This window comes from Buceros rhinoceros, unplaced genomic scaffold, assembly GCF_000710305.1.
Source record: "Buceros rhinoceros silvestris isolate BGI_N320 unplaced genomic scaffold, ASM71030v1 scaffold7282, whole genome shotgun sequence".
NCBI classification, from domain to species: Eukaryota; Metazoa; Chordata; class Aves; order Bucerotiformes; family Bucerotidae; genus Buceros; species Buceros rhinoceros.
In genome coordinates this window covers 83,921-103,007 of record NW_010399421.1, presented here as the reverse complement: position 1 = coordinate 103,007, position 19,087 = coordinate 83,921, and the positions used below count along the sequence as shown (strand labels likewise).

General features: G+C 44.5%; 1 protein-coding gene across 2 annotated transcripts in view; it reads right to left on the bottom strand.

The window, feature by feature from the left end:
* Nucleotides 1-3,437: 3,437 nt before the first annotated feature.
* Nucleotides 3,438-19,087, bottom strand: part of TNRC6C (trinucleotide repeat containing 6C) — a 35,569-nt gene continuing 19,919 nt past the window's right edge. Inside the window, exons 9-20 of one of the 2 annotated variants that reach the window (XM_010131457.1) lie at nucleotides 18,141-18,287; nucleotides 17,568-17,690; nucleotides 16,508-16,591; nucleotides 15,956-16,187; nucleotides 14,059-14,226; nucleotides 12,733-12,924; nucleotides 12,458-12,601; nucleotides 9,531-9,647; nucleotides 6,956-7,150; nucleotides 5,616-5,686; nucleotides 4,754-4,893; nucleotides 3,438-4,190 (exon numbers count right to left, since the gene is read on the bottom strand). In XM_010131457.1, coding sequence (XP_010129759.1) covers nucleotides 3,830-4,190; nucleotides 4,754-4,893; nucleotides 5,616-5,686; nucleotides 6,956-7,150; nucleotides 9,531-9,647; nucleotides 12,458-12,601; nucleotides 12,733-12,924; nucleotides 14,059-14,226; nucleotides 15,956-16,187; nucleotides 16,508-16,591; nucleotides 17,568-17,690; nucleotides 18,141-18,287 — 1,974 coding nt within the window. In that variant the 3' untranslated portion in view covers nucleotides 3,438-3,829. The remainder of the gene's footprint in view (nucleotides 4,191-4,753; nucleotides 4,894-5,615; nucleotides 5,687-6,955; nucleotides 7,151-9,530; nucleotides 9,648-12,457; nucleotides 12,602-12,732; nucleotides 12,925-14,058; nucleotides 14,227-15,955; nucleotides 16,188-16,507; nucleotides 16,592-17,567; nucleotides 17,691-18,140; nucleotides 18,288-19,087) is intronic. The other variant, XM_010131458.1, reaches the window with a different exon arrangement.

Genomic DNA, 19,087 nt, shown 5'->3' with positions numbered 1-19,087 from the left:
GCCTCCCGCCCGTCTAGATGAGATCCCTTCCAATGGTAGCGTGTCTGCCAGCTCCCGGGGTCCGGGTGCCCCCTGCCCACGGGGCTGTCGGATTTGCTTGTTAAACGGTGTTTTCGGTCACGGCGCAGCAGCCGAGAACCGCAGTGCCAGTGAGGGTGGGCGGCAGCTGCTGGGCAGTGGAGCCCTTCAGGGCTGGCAACTCTTTCCTACTAACCACCTTCTTCACGTTCCTTTTCTCCCTTCTCAAATGAGTGGAAGGAGTTTTACTGGACAAACTGGTACCCACTGGACACCTGGGGCCAAACCCGCTGTACACCAGCATTCGGCCTCAACCACCTCAGCACCACCGAGGGGTCAAGAACTGATGGGCTGGGAGGAGAGCGTGAGCTCACGGGAGACGGAGCAAGGTTGGGTCCCTCCACCAGCCTTCTGCCGTTTGCCTCTGGCGCCTGTTAACCCCTGCAGACGCCTTCCTTAACTTCAAAGGCTGACGGGGCAAACACGAGAACACTCCGGCGCGCTCTTTAAGCCCGGCTGCCTGCCCAGCGCGGAGCTGCTGGGTTACAGCTAGAGCCACCCCGGTGCAGCACAGGGCAGTGCAGGAAGGAAGGGGGGAGAGGGGCCCTCAGCCTGGCACATGCAAAGCGTTAACAAGTCACCTGCTGTATTACTAAAGACCTGGGGAAAATGGGTGAACACACAAGGCGAACAAGGGAACTGCTCTTTGGGCTCCACGGTGGGGTGCGACACGCAAAGCGGTGACGGAACAAGCTCAGGCCAATGCCAACGAGCACGAGCGTGTGACCACCCTCCACGAGTGGCCTGCCTGGCTGTACACTTCATTCTCGTTAGTATTGAAAGAGTTAAACTTCTTTGTGAAACATCCTAACAGATTTGAGAACAGGTTTTCTGGAGTATCCCCTGCATCGAAGAAAATACACGTTATTTGAACAGCCAAGAAAAAACTGCAATTTATTAAGTTTCAAAGAATCTTCGTACTCTTGAAAGCAATTTTCGGTGCATGTTCTTTAACAATCACATTCTATGAGGAGAATAAACATTAAAAGCCACAACTGTTGTTTTTTTTTAATCTCAGAGTTACAGACATGTTTAATCCAAAAGGCAAAAAAAAAAAAAAAAAGCCCCCAAACGAAAACCCTCCCCCCACCCCTTGAACAGAAATTTTCATTCCCGATTTTAAAACATCAGGAGTTTTTCTACAGCTCAATGCTAAACTTCAGCATGGAACATCGCATGTAGACACGCCCAGACACACATACATACTTTATACCAGCGTGTGTGTGTATACATATAAAATATCTATGCAGCAGGCGTGTAATGGCAATGAGATGCAATTACTCTGAGGAAAGGTTATTCAGCTAAATACACTACGAAAACTTGAGGAAAAGAAAAAAACAAGTCTTGAACCCAGTTTGTGCATAGTTCATGATCCTCTATAAAACCAGCTTTTGTTAATTTGCAATCTTGCAGGACCCTTTAATCTGATAAAACCATTAAAAAGCTAATCTTCCCCCCAAAAAAACCCCCAAAAAAAGTAATGCACAAGTTTCCTGATCCAAGCAGGCAGGGAGCACAATGTTCATATAATTTTTAAAACATACTGAAGTGTATGTTATTCCATTGTCTTTCTTCCTTTCAAAACAATCAAAAACATTGATCTTTTTTTTAAACATAAAGCGATTTTTTAATATATAAAGCACTCTTCAAACATCTATTTCTTCTGAGTCCATTATTTGGTAAATATGTAACTGCTACACATTAGATTAGGTATTTTCTTCTTTCTTACTGTCTTTTTTTTATTTTCTTTTGTTTTTTAATAATATCTTCAGTGCTAGGAGTTGGGTTTTAAAAATACATGAAATGGTGTGGAGTTGCTCCTCGGGAAACCCGGCTTTCCTGAGACATCTTCCACCATGTGCAAGATAGTGATCACAAAGTTTTCGCCACTTCGACGAAGAGGAGGAAAACAACAACAAAAATAGTACACAGCAATGGCCAAAGGAAAGGAGAATACAACAACACTGTTCAATCCCAGAGCTCTGAAGTAGCATATCTTCATTCTGAAAATAGTTTTCTTTACGATGGAAGTCTTTTTTTTCTTTTTTTTTTTTTTAATTCCTTTTTATTTTAAAGTTTGAAGGAGAAAAAAAGGTCTGTAAACAGGTGGGAGCCAAAACTCCTGGCTCCTCCAAAAGCAGTCAAAACCTATGTCCAAGTGCTTGTTTCTGTTCCTGCTTGCGAGGGAACGATCGACTCTTGACAATTATCTATGGCCACAGTTCAACGAGAGTATTTTTTTTTAAACTTTATATTCCGCATGGAAAAATGGTGCAATACTCCGGTAATAATTTTCTTGCATTAGTCCACAATAAAAAGCCGCTAAAGGTAGATATACATATTATTCTCCAGAGATACACACTGAAATTTTTAAAATGCGGTAAGAGTCCTTGAGTAAACATTTACACGTGAATTGTCGCCGGCCCCTTCTATCAGTGGTCTAAATATATTTTGGAGTCACTTAAGTCCCTTCTTTCCATGACCTCCCTGACATTACTATTTTACAGGAATTTGCCTTAAAAAAGGCAATGAAAAACGTATTTCTGAAGTAAACACTACCTAATTTGGCGCTGCTTTTGACTGGCATTTTGGATTTTTTTTTTTTTTTTTCTTTTTTTTTTTTATTCTTTTTGTCATTACAGGATTAGCTACAAGAAGGGCTGCGGACACTCAGTGCAAAGTTAGAAGCTAATAACAATTAAACGTTTGACCAATGAGCAAACAAAAAGCATATACTGAATAAAAGGGAAAACGTCACGCTTTGAGTTGAGCCACACCTGGGCACGCGCACACACGCACACACACACACGTACACACGTCCCCGCACGCACACGCACGCTCACGGACACACACACCTCTGTTCCAACACAAACAGAGTCTGAACTTGAACGAAATTTCTGGGAGCCTGTTTGTTGCGTACGGATGCTGACCTGGAAGTGTAACCGTCCGGCGAAGCGAGTGTTCACATTTTGTTATTGGCCTGCTGGATTCAAGTATTTGCGTGTTGATATGTTGTGGGGTTTTTTGTTGGTTTTTATGTGGGTTTTTTTTTCTTTTTTTCTTTTTTTTTTTTTTTTTACTTTTTCTATTTCTGGGATTAAAAAAAATGACATGACAAAGTAATGAAACAAGGGTAATGTGCATAGGCAGATCCATGGGAGTAGTGGACACTGAAACAGCCCAGCCCTGCCCTCCCGCCCCCCCGCTCAACCTGTACAGTCCGGAGTTCCCGTTCCCACCATCACTCCTCTGTACCAGTGGGAACGATCACACTTCACCCCTTCCGATGATTGGGTCCGCCTCTGGTAATGTGCATAATCGTCACAGGCTCATTTTAAATAGGCTTTCATTTCCCCCTTCCCCCCCAGTTGATAAAATAACCCTTTCCAGCCCAAATTCTGAAAAGTGCCCTTCATGGTAGACCTATTCTAAGCAGCTTTTTATACTTTGTTTTGAAAATCACCATACAAACATAAAAAGACAACGTAAAACAAAAAGCCATGAAAAAAAAAACCAACAACCTGTTGTTAGCACGTGACACTGACCGCGAGGAGCCCGCACTGTTTCCTCAACAGTTCACAAGGGCTTTGCAGTTTCATAGTCGATACTGGACAGAGGTACTAAAAAAGGGCTGCCAGTCTCATCGGTTAAAGCTGGATTCTTCATCAAGCCCGGGACTGGAAAGGGTTACAACTTTCATTTTTTCCTTTAGTGCTGATGATTGTTATTTCCGTTTTGTTTCTCTTGTCTCCTAGATGGACTCTCCACTGAGAAGATCACCCGGAAGAAGAGTATTCAAAGGTGTCGGGCTTCCGATGACTCTGCCGTCATCGGTGCTGGGGGGTCCCCAAAGGCTGCTGGAGTACTGCGGCACCCCACCCCACAGCAGGTCGCTGCTGCCCTTGCCCCCCAGGCAGGGGGTGTTCCAGTGCCCGGCGTCGCTGCGCACCAGGCCGTGCGAGCTGCTCGAGGAGCCCAGGCGCGTCTGGTTGGTTCCAGTGTTGGACTGCCAGCTGGAGGTGGGCGGCAGGGGCTGGCCTTGTGCTAAGAAACGGTTGACTTCTTCCTCACCAGCAAACTCGGCCAGGATGGTAGTGTTTCCCAGGACACACCTGGGGACACAAACAAACGTGGCAGTGACGTAGACGTGATTCAGGCTGGAAAACCATTTAGGTCAGAAAGGATCTTTACACTTCTCGAGTCTCCCCGTTCCCCAGCACTGCCAGGCCCCCACTGCCCCCTGTCCCTCAGCAGCACCTCCACACGGCTGGGAAACCCTCCAGGGATGGGGACTCCACCACTGCCCTGGGCAGCCTGCGACACACCGGGACAACCCCAACGGGACAGAAATGGCTCCTCAGGGACAACCTCGACCTCCCCTGGAACAACTTGAGGCTGTTTGCTCTCATTCTGTCGCTTGCTCCTTGGAAGAAGAGACCGACCCCCACCTTGCTGCACCCTCCTGTCAGGGAGTTGTCAGAGCCAGAAGGTCTCCAGCCCCTCCCCCAGCGCCGCTGCCCTTCTCTGGACACACTCCAGCCCCTCCACGTCCTTTTGGGAGTGAGGGGCCAAAACTGGACCCAGGATTTGAGGGTGGCCTCCCCAGTGCCCCCAGTAGAGGGGGACAATCCCTGCCCTGGCTTCATAACAAAGGGAAGAGAGAGCAGCAACGTACATATGCAGAGACTTCTGGGCCTTGGCTGCTTCTTCCTTGGAACTGTATCGGACCACAGCATTCCCTTGCGTCAGGTTCAAGTGGAATGTTATCAGAGGGCCGTGTTGCAAACACAGTGTCCGCAGTGTGGAACCGTCAATCTGAAAAGAGGGAAGGGGAGAAAGGTTATCTGTCTTTTTGTGATTTTACTTTAAATGCTTGTTAACTAAAGAAGTTTTAGAAGTTAAAGAATAAGTACAGGTGAAAGACAAAAAAGCTTTTCTTCCCTAAGAAGAATTTAGTTATAGACTTCTTGCTGTCGTCATGAAGACATCCTGTCTTTTTGAGACTTGCCAACAGTCCAGAGCACAAAATTTCCCAATTTAGGTTATACGTATTATGTTTATCATTAGAAGTCCACTGAAGCCCAGAAATACGTCAAAGGAAAAGCATTATTCATAAATGTAGCTGAATTTCCCCCCGATTCATTCGGATGTCTGTGTTCTAGGCTCTGGGGCTTATGTTCTTCCTTACGCAGGACACTAAGCGGAGGACTAGAGGATTTGACACACGTGGGAAAGGCCCACGGGAAAAGCAGGTTTTCCACCTCTGCACGTGCTTTAAAACATCGTTCATCTCTAAGCTCACACATACATAAACGGTGCACACCGAGTGACTAATTACAGTCTTAAAAGTTCATACTGTATTTGACAGCACTTTGAAAACATAATAAATTCCCTGTAGAAGACAGACACTTGTAATAAATGCAGAGTAATTATTTTCCCTTCAAATGAAGCAAATGACCAAGGCTGATAAACGTTCTTCTTATCTCCGACGTGTGACAAGTCTCTTTTCATAACTAGTTATGTACAGGTCTGTCTACCTGGGGCGTGAGGTTTCGAAGAACCAGCCAGCTGCTTGTTCTCCCCGAGCTGTCCGTGCTCCACGCAGAACCTACAACACAAATTCCACAACAAGACATTTTATCATGGTGTGAAGAGGATATTGCCAGAAGAAAACTCATCTGGAATCACAACACACTAGCAAGCGTTACTGCTACTAAAACAAATCCTACAGCGGCTTCCTCATGCCTGGAGTTACTGTCCCCTTTGGCACGAAAGGCTGATGGGTGAAGACCTGCACTTCTCTCGCTCCCACGGGAACTATTAGAGAATGGGTGGTGCAGGAATGACACCGTAACAACCGGAATCTTCAGGATATGTTAGAATTAATCTGGAAGACCCCTTTGAAAAGCAATTCAGGTGTCCCAGCACAGACTGCTGCATATGACTTCCTCAAAACAGAGATTTCGGCACTGACAACGTCCTGGTTAAAGATACAAAGAGGTAACCCAAGAAACCCGCTTTTCCAGCTTCAGCCTGGCACTGTACAAGGAGAAACTGTACCAGCTGGTATTTATGGGTGGCACCTGAGAAACCACAGTATTTCTGTAGTCACATGCGTGACCACCCTCAGGCTCTGGAGAGAACCCTGGCATCTGCAGGATCTGTCCACCAGGTGGGGTTTCGGAGGAGAAAACAGACAAGACAAATGGCAAGAAGAGGGAAGAACATGAAATTCCCCGTTTAGTGAAAGCAGAAGAATCAAAGTCAGCTTTATAAAACAGACGTAATACTTTAGAAGCTGACAACAAACAGCTCACAAACAAACACGATACATACATTTATATCGGCAGATCCATGCTTTCTCACTTTTGTGTTTAAGCAAAACAACAATACCTAAAAGAAGAACCTGCATGAAGAAATTAAGACATTCCCTGAGGGCCCTGCAATGCCATCGGCTCCCAAATGCTTCACATCCAGGCTCTAAAATCGTGTTCCGTATTACGTGCCATGGCTGATTCACTCATCTGCCTCGTAGGCAGTCACAGATCATACCACAAAACAAGGAACATGTTTAGAAGATATTTTTAGAAATTAAAGGAAAAAAAAATCCTAGTTGGAGTGAAATTATTTGGCAATTCCCAAGTAAAATTACTGATACGACCACCTGAAAGCCGACGGCTTCAGCTACAACTGATCTTAACTAAAATAAACACGTGAGCTTCAGCCCCAAAGCAGAGACGCTCTACTTGTATCAAACCTCACGCTTCTGGCGCCTGACAGGCAGCTCTGGGGAGCCTTGCTGAGGAAACACAGCATGAAGGCAAACAACCCTAAGGCGGCAGCACGGTGGTGTTACCAACACAGAAATGAGGAGTACCAGAGGAGTACGAGCTGGTCCAGCCCAGGGGACTGGCACCCCACGTCGATGATGGCTTGGTGTTCGTTAAGCCCGGAGGTGGTCTCGTAGGAGCAGTAGTGTTTCTGGGTACCTTCCACAGCTCATGGGAGAGAGAGGCTTGTGTGTGAGAGATTGGGCCAGAGGACCACGTCGACTTGATGTCTGACAATTTACCTGCAACACAGAAAAATGCGTTTGTGCATTTTTAGTTAGCTCAACTGTCAAACCAAGTAGGGCGGCCAACGGTCAAGCTTCTGCATGACTTTACTCTTGCAGCTTTCCAGGAGACCACAACCGCATTCTGAACCACCCAGTGATACCAGCCCTATATCCTCTGAACCTACGTACACTCGTACTGACCTTTCCAAGAATTTTGTACTTAATGAATCTCACAATACCCGCTACATATACAGTTCCCTCTGTAAAATCTCCTATTTCACTGTCTTATAAAAGACAATACATGAAGAAAGACCAGAAAAGGGACTGAAGTATGTGAAATCTCATTTTATCAAAATTATAATGAAACACTTCAAGATTGTCTCTCTCAAAGGTTTAATAGAATTTAACCACTTTTTTCTTACGCAACTCATTTTATCTAATACAAAGTAACCAGGATATCCATATGTTCTTCTGATATATTATTAAATTCCAAAGATCAAAGACCAAGAAAAACTGTATTTCTGAATATTCAAAGTAACAGATACTCTTTTCTCCAAGTGTCTTTGAGATGAATGAAGTCTTCAGAAGATGAGATCATATCACCACCCGTCACACTTTGTAACTTTTTACTCTTCAGTTTGTTATTCCCCCATCAGTTTTTAAACTACGTTACTACTGTTCCAAATCAGGGTTTTATAAAATAATACAAAACCCAAGTAACAAACAGCATTTAGCATCCAGAATGGCAGATAAAATTGATATAAATTACAGATACCAGAACAACCCCCTTTATCCACCTCTAGACTTACACATCCCTGCCTGTCCTCCTTGTACCAACACATCTTGTGAAACCAGAGTCCAATTTCCTTGTCACAGCCCAGTCCCCCTGTTACTAACAGGGGGACTACTACTAACGAGCAGCTCGTGTTTGACTGGAGCGGACTGGAACGGTCACATCTCTGCATCCTCTGCCAGAACAAATGACACTGTGGTTACGCTGCCTTAATGCTTTGATGCTGACTGAGGACAGTAAGAAAATACTTGGTCTGATATAGTCCAAGGTGCAAAGATCTAGTAAATGTTTTTAAAATTATATTTGAACTGGCAGATGAAGGTCGCACTGAATCAGCGCTTTGCATCAGGCAGCCACTGAGGGTGTTTCCTTAGCTCAAAGCCAGACTGAACAGTCACAGAATCACAGCCTCGCTTATACACACACACACTCCCCAAATCGCCCCTGTTTATCTGTGTCATTTAACTCAATGGTTCTACACTGAATCATAACAAGTGAAAGGGCAACCGCTCTCCCATCTTCCTGCAAACTGCAGCAACAAAAATAATTTGACAATGATGGTGAAGACATTAAGAAGGGTAGAATGGTGGGGGGCAGGGGGAGAAGTCAGTTTTAGCACTCAGAGCAGCTCAGCCTGTGATGCAGCCCCTGACACACGCACATCACCCCAGATTAGAGGTTGCTCTGTCACTACTTCTCACAGGGTTAACACAAAGATTAGATGACACTGCAAAAACATAAAAAGCAGGTAAAAGCAGAAATGCATGGCGGGTGAAGGAAAAGCAAGCTGCTCCTTTCTTTTCCTTTCAGTGGAGTAAACCGTTTCAAACAACTCCCTTTTGTTTCACATTGTGCAGCATGAGCTGGAGGCTGCCCCTTCCTTTATTCAAACAAGTGGAGGGTTTTCACTCATTAGATATGAAAATGCCAATACAACCCATACCACAGCCCAAACACATTTTTATGATGGGACAAGCTGGATATTTAGGTAGCCAGCTCGCAAGCAAAGTTCCCATGATTTGCAAAGGGAAATGCTCCAGAATTTAGAGCTCATTAAAAAGAATGAGGGAATTATTTAGACCACCTACAAACTGAGCTATATAGGTGGAACAGCAGGCTTTAGACTGCCTATTAAAAACCATCTAAGAGCCCAAACCCAACCCCTTCAGAGCACCTCCTTGAGGTACCTGAACTTTCTCGTGAGTTGAAGATGGTTCACTTTTAACAGTGAATTTATTACCAAAAATTTCATATTGGCTCTTACTGGAAGAGTCTAGTAAGGGTGTTTTTACTGAGGTCCTAGACAACAGAATATTCCTCCTCAAAGCTGCAATGGCAATAGTTGTTAAGAGATCTCAGTGCCAATACAGAGTGACAGCACGGGGCACCAAGCAGAATAAATGTATTTTTCCTTAGCACAATTCCAGGCATACCATCCCCAGCTCACGACTGATGAGCTGCCAGGAGAGCTGCCTACCCAACGCAGGACTGAGTAATACACTTCTGTCTGTAGTAGCACCACTGTAGTAACCGGAAAGCACTTTCTAGGGCCTTTTCTCAGGATGCAGAAGGATGCAGAAGTAGAAAGGCCGTTTTTCGTACCTGCAATGCTAGGTGCGGATGCAATGCTGCTGAAAGAGCTACTGTAGCCGGAGGCACTAAGCGGCCAGGCACTCGATGAAGGCAGCGTGGCATTCTGAGATGATGTTGGGGATGACCCTGCAGAACCAGCAGAGAAGCAACTAAGAAAGATGGGCATAATGATGTTTGGTGTGACATAAGCAAATCTATTATGTGCAAAGATACAAACCATGCAAGGCATTTTCCTTCATCAGGTCTCTGAAGTCTAGGAATGAAATGTTACAGAACGCATGAGAGAGTGAAGCAGTAGTCTTTAGTAGAACAGAAAGCTGGCACAGTAGTCGATGTACTAGCGCCTGTGCAGAAGATAAATTCTGCATTTCCTTTAAGATATGTGACTCTCAAAAAAAGTCGTGTTCAACTGTTCAATCTCAAGGAACAGGCTTCATTACAAAGGTGCTGTGCTGGCTGACTTAGGCAATGACAACTGTAGATGAGCAAGGATGTTTATGATAAACTAACCTCCTACCATGGGTGATTAGTCCGAAATTACTCGAGGTAAGCACTTCTACATCCTAATGCCCACAAACAACTTCACGTTTTTGCAGACTTTCAGTAAAGCAGGGATGTATTTTAGCAATCTCTTCTCAAACTGTTAACACTGAATGAAATAGCCTGAAGCCATCGCGATAAATCATTTACAATCTGAGGAGCTGTCTAAGCATACACACAATTTCCTTACTGGCACCAAATCAAAGAAACTGAACACAAACCAAAATATCTTCATCATAAAGACCAGAAGAGCTGAAGCCTTCTCTCTAGCCACTAACAAAATTGAACGTGTATCCTTGGTGACATCGTTCCTGACATACACAGATGGACTGTGATACTGAAACATCTTTCACTGACTAATAAAAATAGCTGTACCTGCTGTACTGAGGTAGAAGAGAGGAAATAAAAGGACAGGCTCATCCTTCACAGCTCAGTAAATAACATAGGCTTGTGTTTTCAACTGGAGCAGCAACCAACCAAACTTCACCTTACCCAGACTGGCTGCTCTCCAAAGGACACCAATACACCATCAGGCTCAAGCAGAACAACTCTGTACCAAGGCCTTCTCTGGAAATAATCTGTTTTCCAGGCAGGACTTACGTCTACATCAAAGGCCCACATGTCCACAATGCTGAAACCGCTCCCAATTCCACCTGGCTAAGACTTTCAGCTCACAGTAGCTGACCCTGCAAAGCTTCGTTAGCAACCAGGGTAAAACAAGAACCAGCCCAGCAGCTGTGCTTCTTGCCTGTTTCTAAGTGCACAGTGCAAGGGCACACACACCACAGCCGAGCCTGTAAAGGGAGATCAGCTCCGTACGTTACTTGTACTTCCACGTACTTCAAACCGCACTACTCAAAGACAGTCTCTTCCTGGCAGCATGTCATGAAAGCCTCAATCCCACGTGGAGGGGTACTGACAGTAACAGGTAGTTTTATCTAGGGAGAAAACCCCTAGGTTATATGAGCATAAAGATACATTCAGCAACTGCATTTTTTATTAGAATTGTATTATTAACAAGCTAACAAGCTAATGAGGAAAGGAAGCGTACAAGGACCCCCGAAATCACTGCTTTTCAGAAAGGGCTGGTGCTTGAGGTCCTCTTTACTTCTGCAAAGATCATCTATACTGACCCTCTTTAAACTCTGTAATTACTTCTTCATCCCACAGACAGTCCACACAGCAACAGCACTAAGGTATGCTTCTTTCCTTCTGTAAAGAAGGAAGACCCACCTCCTCACCTAACGCCAGGTATAGCTCTGCACGGAGGATTTCTTGGTGCACCGTAATCTGAACTGCCACTGAATTATGTCTATACACCTCTCTTTTTGTAACTTCAAACCATCTGGGTCGCCTGCCCTTGAGGGACATTTGGGTCATGAAGAGTTAATTCAGCATTACTCACGCACACAAATACTTCATGTTTCAGCTTAAATCAAGATTGCTTTCTGGTAAGAGACAACCAAAATCATTCGAGGCAACCCCCCGTCTCCCTTCCCTCGCATTTCACACCCCTTCGCCAGAGTTAACAAACCCAGAGCTGGAAACCAGTTTCAAATTTAGTTCTCATTTATAGTCTATGCAGGTATCACAGAGGTACCTACTAGAACAAAATCCACATTTTTCATCCTGAATCCTGACAAGTCCTTCTTAACAACCTGATTATACTATTCCGGGCCATACCAGAGTGCTCTAACAGAATGCAGATAACTCGCCCGTTTTGGCACACTGATCACACTTACACCAAGCCACCTTTCCCTCGATCCACCTTCCGTACATGGAGTTTCAAGGAGTGTGGTCCCAATGGTTTATTGTTTTAGAGAAAACCCTTTTAATGCTGGAGTAAGCACTGCTGAGACAAGAGGAATGGAAATAGCACTGGGAAATACTAGTTTACGCATCAATCCCCTGGTTTTTCTTTTCTTTGATGATTTGGGGATAAAAAAGGCTCTAATTTGTTTTGCTGATTGATCTTCTAACAAAGCTACAATTAATTAGCGTGATAGAAGCCTGCTGCCTCAGTAATCGCTGCGGAACTTTGGTGTTGTGTCTTACGAGTACTTCACAAAGTGTGAGAGGGTGGTCAGTGCGGAGGACAAAATCTTGTTCAAGACAAGTGTTACAGGTTACAAAAAATTCCATTGACCACAGAAGTTAATATTACAACTCACAGCCTTTTCCAATATAAAAATATTTACACTTCCATGGAGAACCAGCAACTTGTTAGTTCCATACTTAAATCAAGTCTTTCTAGACTTTCAGTGCAAGTTCAGTGCAGAAGCATTGTTAGATTAGGATTACATGCAAAAATGGACTACAGCCATAATATATGAAGTCAACGTTTTTGGAAAGAAAGATCAAGTACACACAGATGTGGAAGTAATCCGTGTGTTTACCTCCACTCTTGAGAAGATAGCGATTAACATCCTGTATCGTGGTGTTGATGGTAGGCCCGGTGGGAACACTTCCAGGAGTAACATCGGGGTCATTTTCAGGATCGATATTCTGCAGTCCTTTCCATGGCACTCCTGGATGAAACTCTGTTTCAAAGATAGCAAAGAGTGTATCAAGTCACAATTCTGTGTATCGGGAGGTGTGAGGATTCAATAAATAAACTCAACAATATGTTTTAAGGACAGCAGTTTAACAGAAGGGCTTGGGGTTTTGTTACCTGGTGGCCAGTTTATGCTGGAGCCATTGGAAATTTTATCACTATCAGTTTTGGCACGTGACCAGCTGTGAGGAACAGCTACGGGTGGACTGGCGGGCGATTCACTGTTCTGAATCAGATCATAGCGGCCATACGAGTCATCGATGGAGGACTTTCCTGGAGGACCAATACTTAAACCTCCAGGTATAGCACCTGTAGGAATGGAATGGAAAGGCTTTGTTTAGGAGCGGGACAAATTCTGGGTATTTCATCATCTGGAATGTCATCAATCCCTGTACTTCAGTATAGTTTTATTTTTTGCTTTCTGTGTTACAAAGATAAAAAATAAAATTAAAATATAAACCACAGTAAGCAAGGCTTAACAGCCTCTGAAGGCTTCCTAGGAATTACAGCTGTGAGGAATTACGGCTGCTGGTACGATCTAGACACTCAAAGGAATTCACATTCCACTACTGCCAGAAGAGACTCAGTAATTCAAATCATTACAGTGATCATAAACAGGAATTTGCTGAGACTGCATACTAAGGAATATCGCTGTAGGCAAGCCCTCTTCTCATCCTCCTCTAGGTACTCACTGCTGAGGGGATGGGTGACTGGAAACAGCCATTCTCATGCTCCTACAAACTATCAAACAACAATTTGGAGCAAGCAGCACAGCTACCTGTAGAGTAAAAAACAGCTGTAAAAGTAGTAATTCATGCTGCTCTTAATACAATCCGGGATACGATAAAGTTAACGGAGCACCGTGTTCCAACAGAATAAACCTGGTGCAGGAAATAAAGGAATAAACGGCTCAGGGTGCTGGAGGCGTCAGGGATAAAGGTGTTCAACCAGATTAGCAACCATTTCTGGAAAAATACAAAGTTCGTGCTCCTCACAACCAGGGTGGGTTAATGCTGTAATCCCTCACGCCTTTGTACACGAGTGGCTGCGGAAGGCTGGCGATACTGGAAGCGTTATGGGAGAAAGCCCACGTAAAGGGTTTGGGGATGGGCGGTATGCAGATCTGGAGCAAGGGGAAGCTTGTGGGACTTGTTCTGCAAACACTAATGGCTTGTTTTACTTGAACTCCATGTTCTGAGCAACAAAATTCAGCAAATGAAAAAACCCAAAATGTTCCCATGTTGCGCAAAGGAAGTGACTGCTGCAAGCGCTTCACTGCATTGCTGAATGCGGCAGCAGAAATCATCTTAAAAAACCCAGGGTCTCAAAGGGTGCTTCGAACCAACCATTTACGAGCGCTTAGTAAAAATAGTAACAGGAGAAAAAAATTACAACTGCAATCTGGCTGGAGCCTCAAAACTGAAGAGCTGAAATGCGACATACCGTGCTTGCTGGAGTTCTGGTCAAGCGAAGAAGCAGCACTAGACAGATTATCCATGGAGTTGGGGTGTGTCCACTGAGGAAGGCGAGACTGGGACTGAGAAGTGTCCTTCACTGACAAACCACCAGTAATATCCATATTATTTACATTCATGTTCGGGTTCAGTCCAGCTACAGGGAAACAGGTCATTAGATAACCGTAACACCCGGGAGGACTGAAAGACATGGTTAAACACCCAGCTGGGGAAACGATTAAACACTGGTTTTCAGACATCTGTACGTACGTGTAGTCATTCCCTGCACACATTTCCAACCTGCTGTCAAGAACTTCTGCTTTTATGGCAACACCAAATTAACTCCCACTAGTTCAGGCATTGTTAAAACTTTGCTAAAGCACAGAGAAGATGGATGTAGGGATGGTATTTTACAGCTGCCAGTATTTCTGCTTGCAGTCTTTGCACTTGTCTCGGGAAAGGTGCCCTGGAAGGACGCACTGGAATGCTCCGTTTAAACCCACGAAGAATTTGCAGCACTCCAGTGCTAAGCCAAAATACTCTCACCAAATGCATCTCACCAGCACAGCCCCTGATCTCTGCCCTCGTATTTTGCTAACAACATTTCAAACACCCCCAAAAAAGCAGCTAATTAAAAGGTCATACAAACAGCTACTATTCATCAGAGCAGGTATTGCACTATTTGGGCATATATTTTGTATACACAGAACAAAATCACTCAGACTGTATTTAAGGAATAATTTTGATATGCTTCCGTGACACGTTTCTGGGTCCTCTTTGATATCTAATCCTGAATGTGAGCAGATCACAGGAAGCTGAGATATGGTAAGAAGCTCTTAGACTTAGGCCTTTAATTCATCAATTCTTTTGCTTTCTGCTGCTCCCTGCTCTAAGGGCTCACCACAGCAGTCAGAATTACCTTCTTAACTGCTGCATGGTAGATAAAGCTTGGCAAGTCTATTGTACACAGCATAAAGAGAGTGACAAAGAGATTAAATTAACTCCTTTATGTCATAGGTGAAGTCTGTAGCATACGTCAACCACCCACAGAGGACAGGTCGAAAAGGTTCTGTTCACCCTGTCCTCAAGGCCAAACCAATCACTTTGACATCAGCCACATTTGACAGATCTATGTCTAACCACAAAATACCAGTGAAGAATATTCCATCAACTTCCCCGATAATTTATTCCAGTTCTCTAGTTTGGTTAAAGCAAATAAGCGATCCTTAACGTTTAACTAGATCTCCTTTTAGGCCATAAAAGTTCGTCACCTCTTGCATTAGCCGCATGCAGGAGAACCTCTTCGAAGCTATCTTTAATATTTTTGAAGATTCCTCCATGTCTCTCAAGTCTCCTCTTTAGATTACAGTGAGCAGAAGATTTAATGTTTCTCTGAGCAGTCACATTTTTGAAACATCTAATCACCTGCACAAGGCTCTTTCCTTACTCCTTCAAACCGATCCGTACCTGCCTTGAAACAGACTGACCAAAGCCGATGCCTTACCAGGGCTGAACGGAGTGGAAAGATGTCTCTGCATGACTTCCAGGTGATACTCCTCTGATATGACATCTGTGTATTTTACACGATGACGGTCTTACTTATATTTAGCTCACGAATAGCAATGTGTGAGTTAATTAAGCCCATCTTCTGTCCCGGTATTTGCAGACAGAGCACAGGTGAGCTCTGTCTGCAGCCCAGCTGCCCAGCCACCAGAGCGGCGTGGAAAACCATGACCTTGCTTTGGCATCTCAACATTATTTAATAAACAGACCTCTTGTATTTCTGTATTTGTTATACTGTGGACCAAAATATTTAGAAGCTGCATCAACTAAACGCACTCCCTCTGTCTGCATCATCGGGAACTGCTTTAACGAAGGACACTTACCAAGAGGGTAAGGAGCAAAGGTGTTCGGTGAAGACTGTTGCTCTTTGGTCTGCAGGTCAGGTAGGCCGGGAGCCTGGGGATGGGGTGAAAAGCTATCCATGGCTGATTTGCCTGCAGAGGGGTGCAAAGAGAGATGTGGAGGGGGAGGCTGCTGCTTCATAAGCAGGGCCTGGGCCAGCTGGCGCTGGTGCTGCTGGATCTGCTGCTGCATGTTATTGATTGTACGTGCAACCTGGCAAGAAAAAGAATCAGTAAATGCTCAATTGAACAAAGAGACACTAGATCCCTTGTGCCTTTCTCTACAGTGAAATAACACAACCGATCTCCTCACAAATAAAAGCTGACTGTATTAAGGGTTGAAAATCTGTCCTGCCAGAACTGCATGCTGTGACGCAGCTGTATTACTCCAGCCCTCTTTCCTGTCCAAGGCTCAAGCCGTGCCCTGCCACTGTTTCTAAGGATGCTTTAGCTGCTTTGGCATAATGCAGTACAATCTCTTTAAGCTATTGAAACCAAACTACTGGAGGGGATTGAACTGGCAGGCAAACCTACTTGCTGCTCCTGTTGTCTCATGGGTCCGGAAACATTACGCTGAGCCTGTAACATCTGCTGCTGGATTTGTAAACGTTGGTATGCCTACGAGACAGAGAGGAGAGGTCAGAGGTCCCAGCGCCTGCACTGAGCCAAGCAAGCCTCCCTGAACTGCCCTGGTACGTGACATCACAGGAAGGACAGAAACATCAGAGTTTTCTGAAAACAGTCAAGGAAGCAACAGCAACAATCTTGTCACTAATGTATCTTATAATACATTTGTTTAAGTCCAGTGTTAATTTGGATTTTTTTAAACCAAACATACCAATAAAAAATGAAGTGATAATGAGTTATCACATGATGAGTAAGTTTGTGAACAATAACTGACCATTAAAGACAGGAACGCTTCTTCCCACCCCCACCCCACCCAAAACCCTGTTACACAAAGCAGAAATGCCTGTGTCTTCCAAATTGTGACTTACTGATAGCGGGATTTCCTTCTAAAATCTTTTTGAATTCCAATTAAGCATTTTCATACACACACAAACATACCTACACAAAACTTGCAAATACAGCAAAAGTACACAACTTTTCAAAAACAAATTTCTTCTCACTTGGTGTGTTTAATACACATTCCTTTCATTACAGGAGATTTACCCCACACCGTATTGTTTAGTGAGGTGACCGAAGGAAGTTCTCCAGGTAACTCAGGTGACCACCACTGCTGAGATTTCTCTTCCTGTGCTGTGACATAAATCTCCCCATTGCATATGTTGACATATACACAGATTAGTGCTGTTTGAGAATATTCTATGTTACTCATATCAGTACGAAGACAACTGACTTCTTAGTTCCATTAATCAGCTGTAAAGGATCATTATTCCACAAATGGCTATTTATAAAGTCTGAGGCAAACCTTACGGTTTTGTTTCTATAAAAAGAAACACTACCAAAGAAACCAGCATCTGATTGTTCTAAAGATCTGTCACAGCCACGTAAAAATCTAGCTAGCCATTCTCTTATTCCGTCCTCATGCCTTCAACTCTGCTTTAGAGCTGATTTGCCATGTCTTTTAACTTACCAGCTGCAGCTGATAGAGCTGGTTCAACATCGTCATATGCTGAGGATTATTAATTGGCGAGGTTAACTGTGCAGGGCTGAGACCAATGTTTTTTGCTGCAAACTGCAAAAGCTGTGCTTGAACCTACGGAAGAGCAGTATCAAACATTGCACATTTAACACTGGCAACATGTAAGCCATTAGTAAGAGTCACAAGACAACAGCTGGAAAATACTATTACCAGAAGTAGCACTGTGAACTACCCAAAAATGAACGAGAGGCAAATCTTCAAAATCTTAACAACCACATTCAAACACCCATTTATAGAAAAAGAGCTGAGAACACGTTCCTCGGCTCTCCAGAAACACCACTTTTTGCAAAAAGGAAGATGAGAACGTGCCCACACAGGTAACACACAGAACACACAGACGGGACCACCTCACCCCTGCAGGAAATCGGTCGCTACAGCCACAGGCAGGCAAGTGGCTGCAACGCCGCAGGAGCGTGATGGCATGAATGCACGTGGAGAGGAGGAGAGGGCATATGGCAGAGTTCCAGGAGAAGGGAAAACTCAGGAGTGCACATGCCGTCTAACCTGAGGGGATAGAAACTGAGGCACTTGAGCACGAAGACTAGGCTGGGATGAATTAAGAGGTTGCACTGGCGGTTGCTGCGGCTGTTGCATGGTCCTGGCTTGTGCTGCTCCGCTATTGCCAAACATACCCAGATTGCCACTCGGTATCTACAGCAGGACAAGACAGATGTTGGCATTTAAAGGCATCGCTCAACACGTAACCTGGAAGTTACTCGTCTGTGCAGCCCACATTCTCAAGGGTTACAACAGGCACAAACAGGGAAACCAGTACACACAGCCTGTACTGGCAGTCGGGTTTCGAATCAGGCGTGGCAGAGACTGCCCTGTACCCAACAGCCCGCACCTCCAAAACGTGGTACGGATGCCTGAGCCGGAGGTGGATGAAGATCGCTTTATAAGGATGAATAACCCTAGAGCGTCACAAGACGAGTAAGGAAAAGAACTCGCCAAAAATGTTTGTATTTGTGTAGCAAGGGACAGGAGAACGGAGTCGTCATATTCACAGTCCCTGAATTAGCCAGGGGTTCTTTATAGTTATTCATTTTACAAAGCTCCTGATACTGGACGTGCTATTAAAGCAGATTCCGCTTCTGAAAGATATGGGCTGCAAGTGCTGGACAAGTATTGCCTTTAGAAAACTAACTTGCAAAAATTACATGTAATAAACCTCACCATATAGAGTTTTGTGGTGGCGTTATTTCTTACCTTTGCTGGAACTTCTATTTCTATAGCAATTTTCATAACCAACAAGAGCTTATGGCCTTTCATTCTCATGGGGCTTATCAATCTGCCCTCCATCTCCTTCCCTTTTCTTTCCCTTCTGGCATGTTCTACCCCGGGACTGACCGCCCCGTTCTTGCCACAATGCTCTATGTGACCAGAGCTGCTCGAAGCAGTTTCTCTCCTACCACCTGTCAAAGCTATGAGCTCTCTTGACACCTACAGCA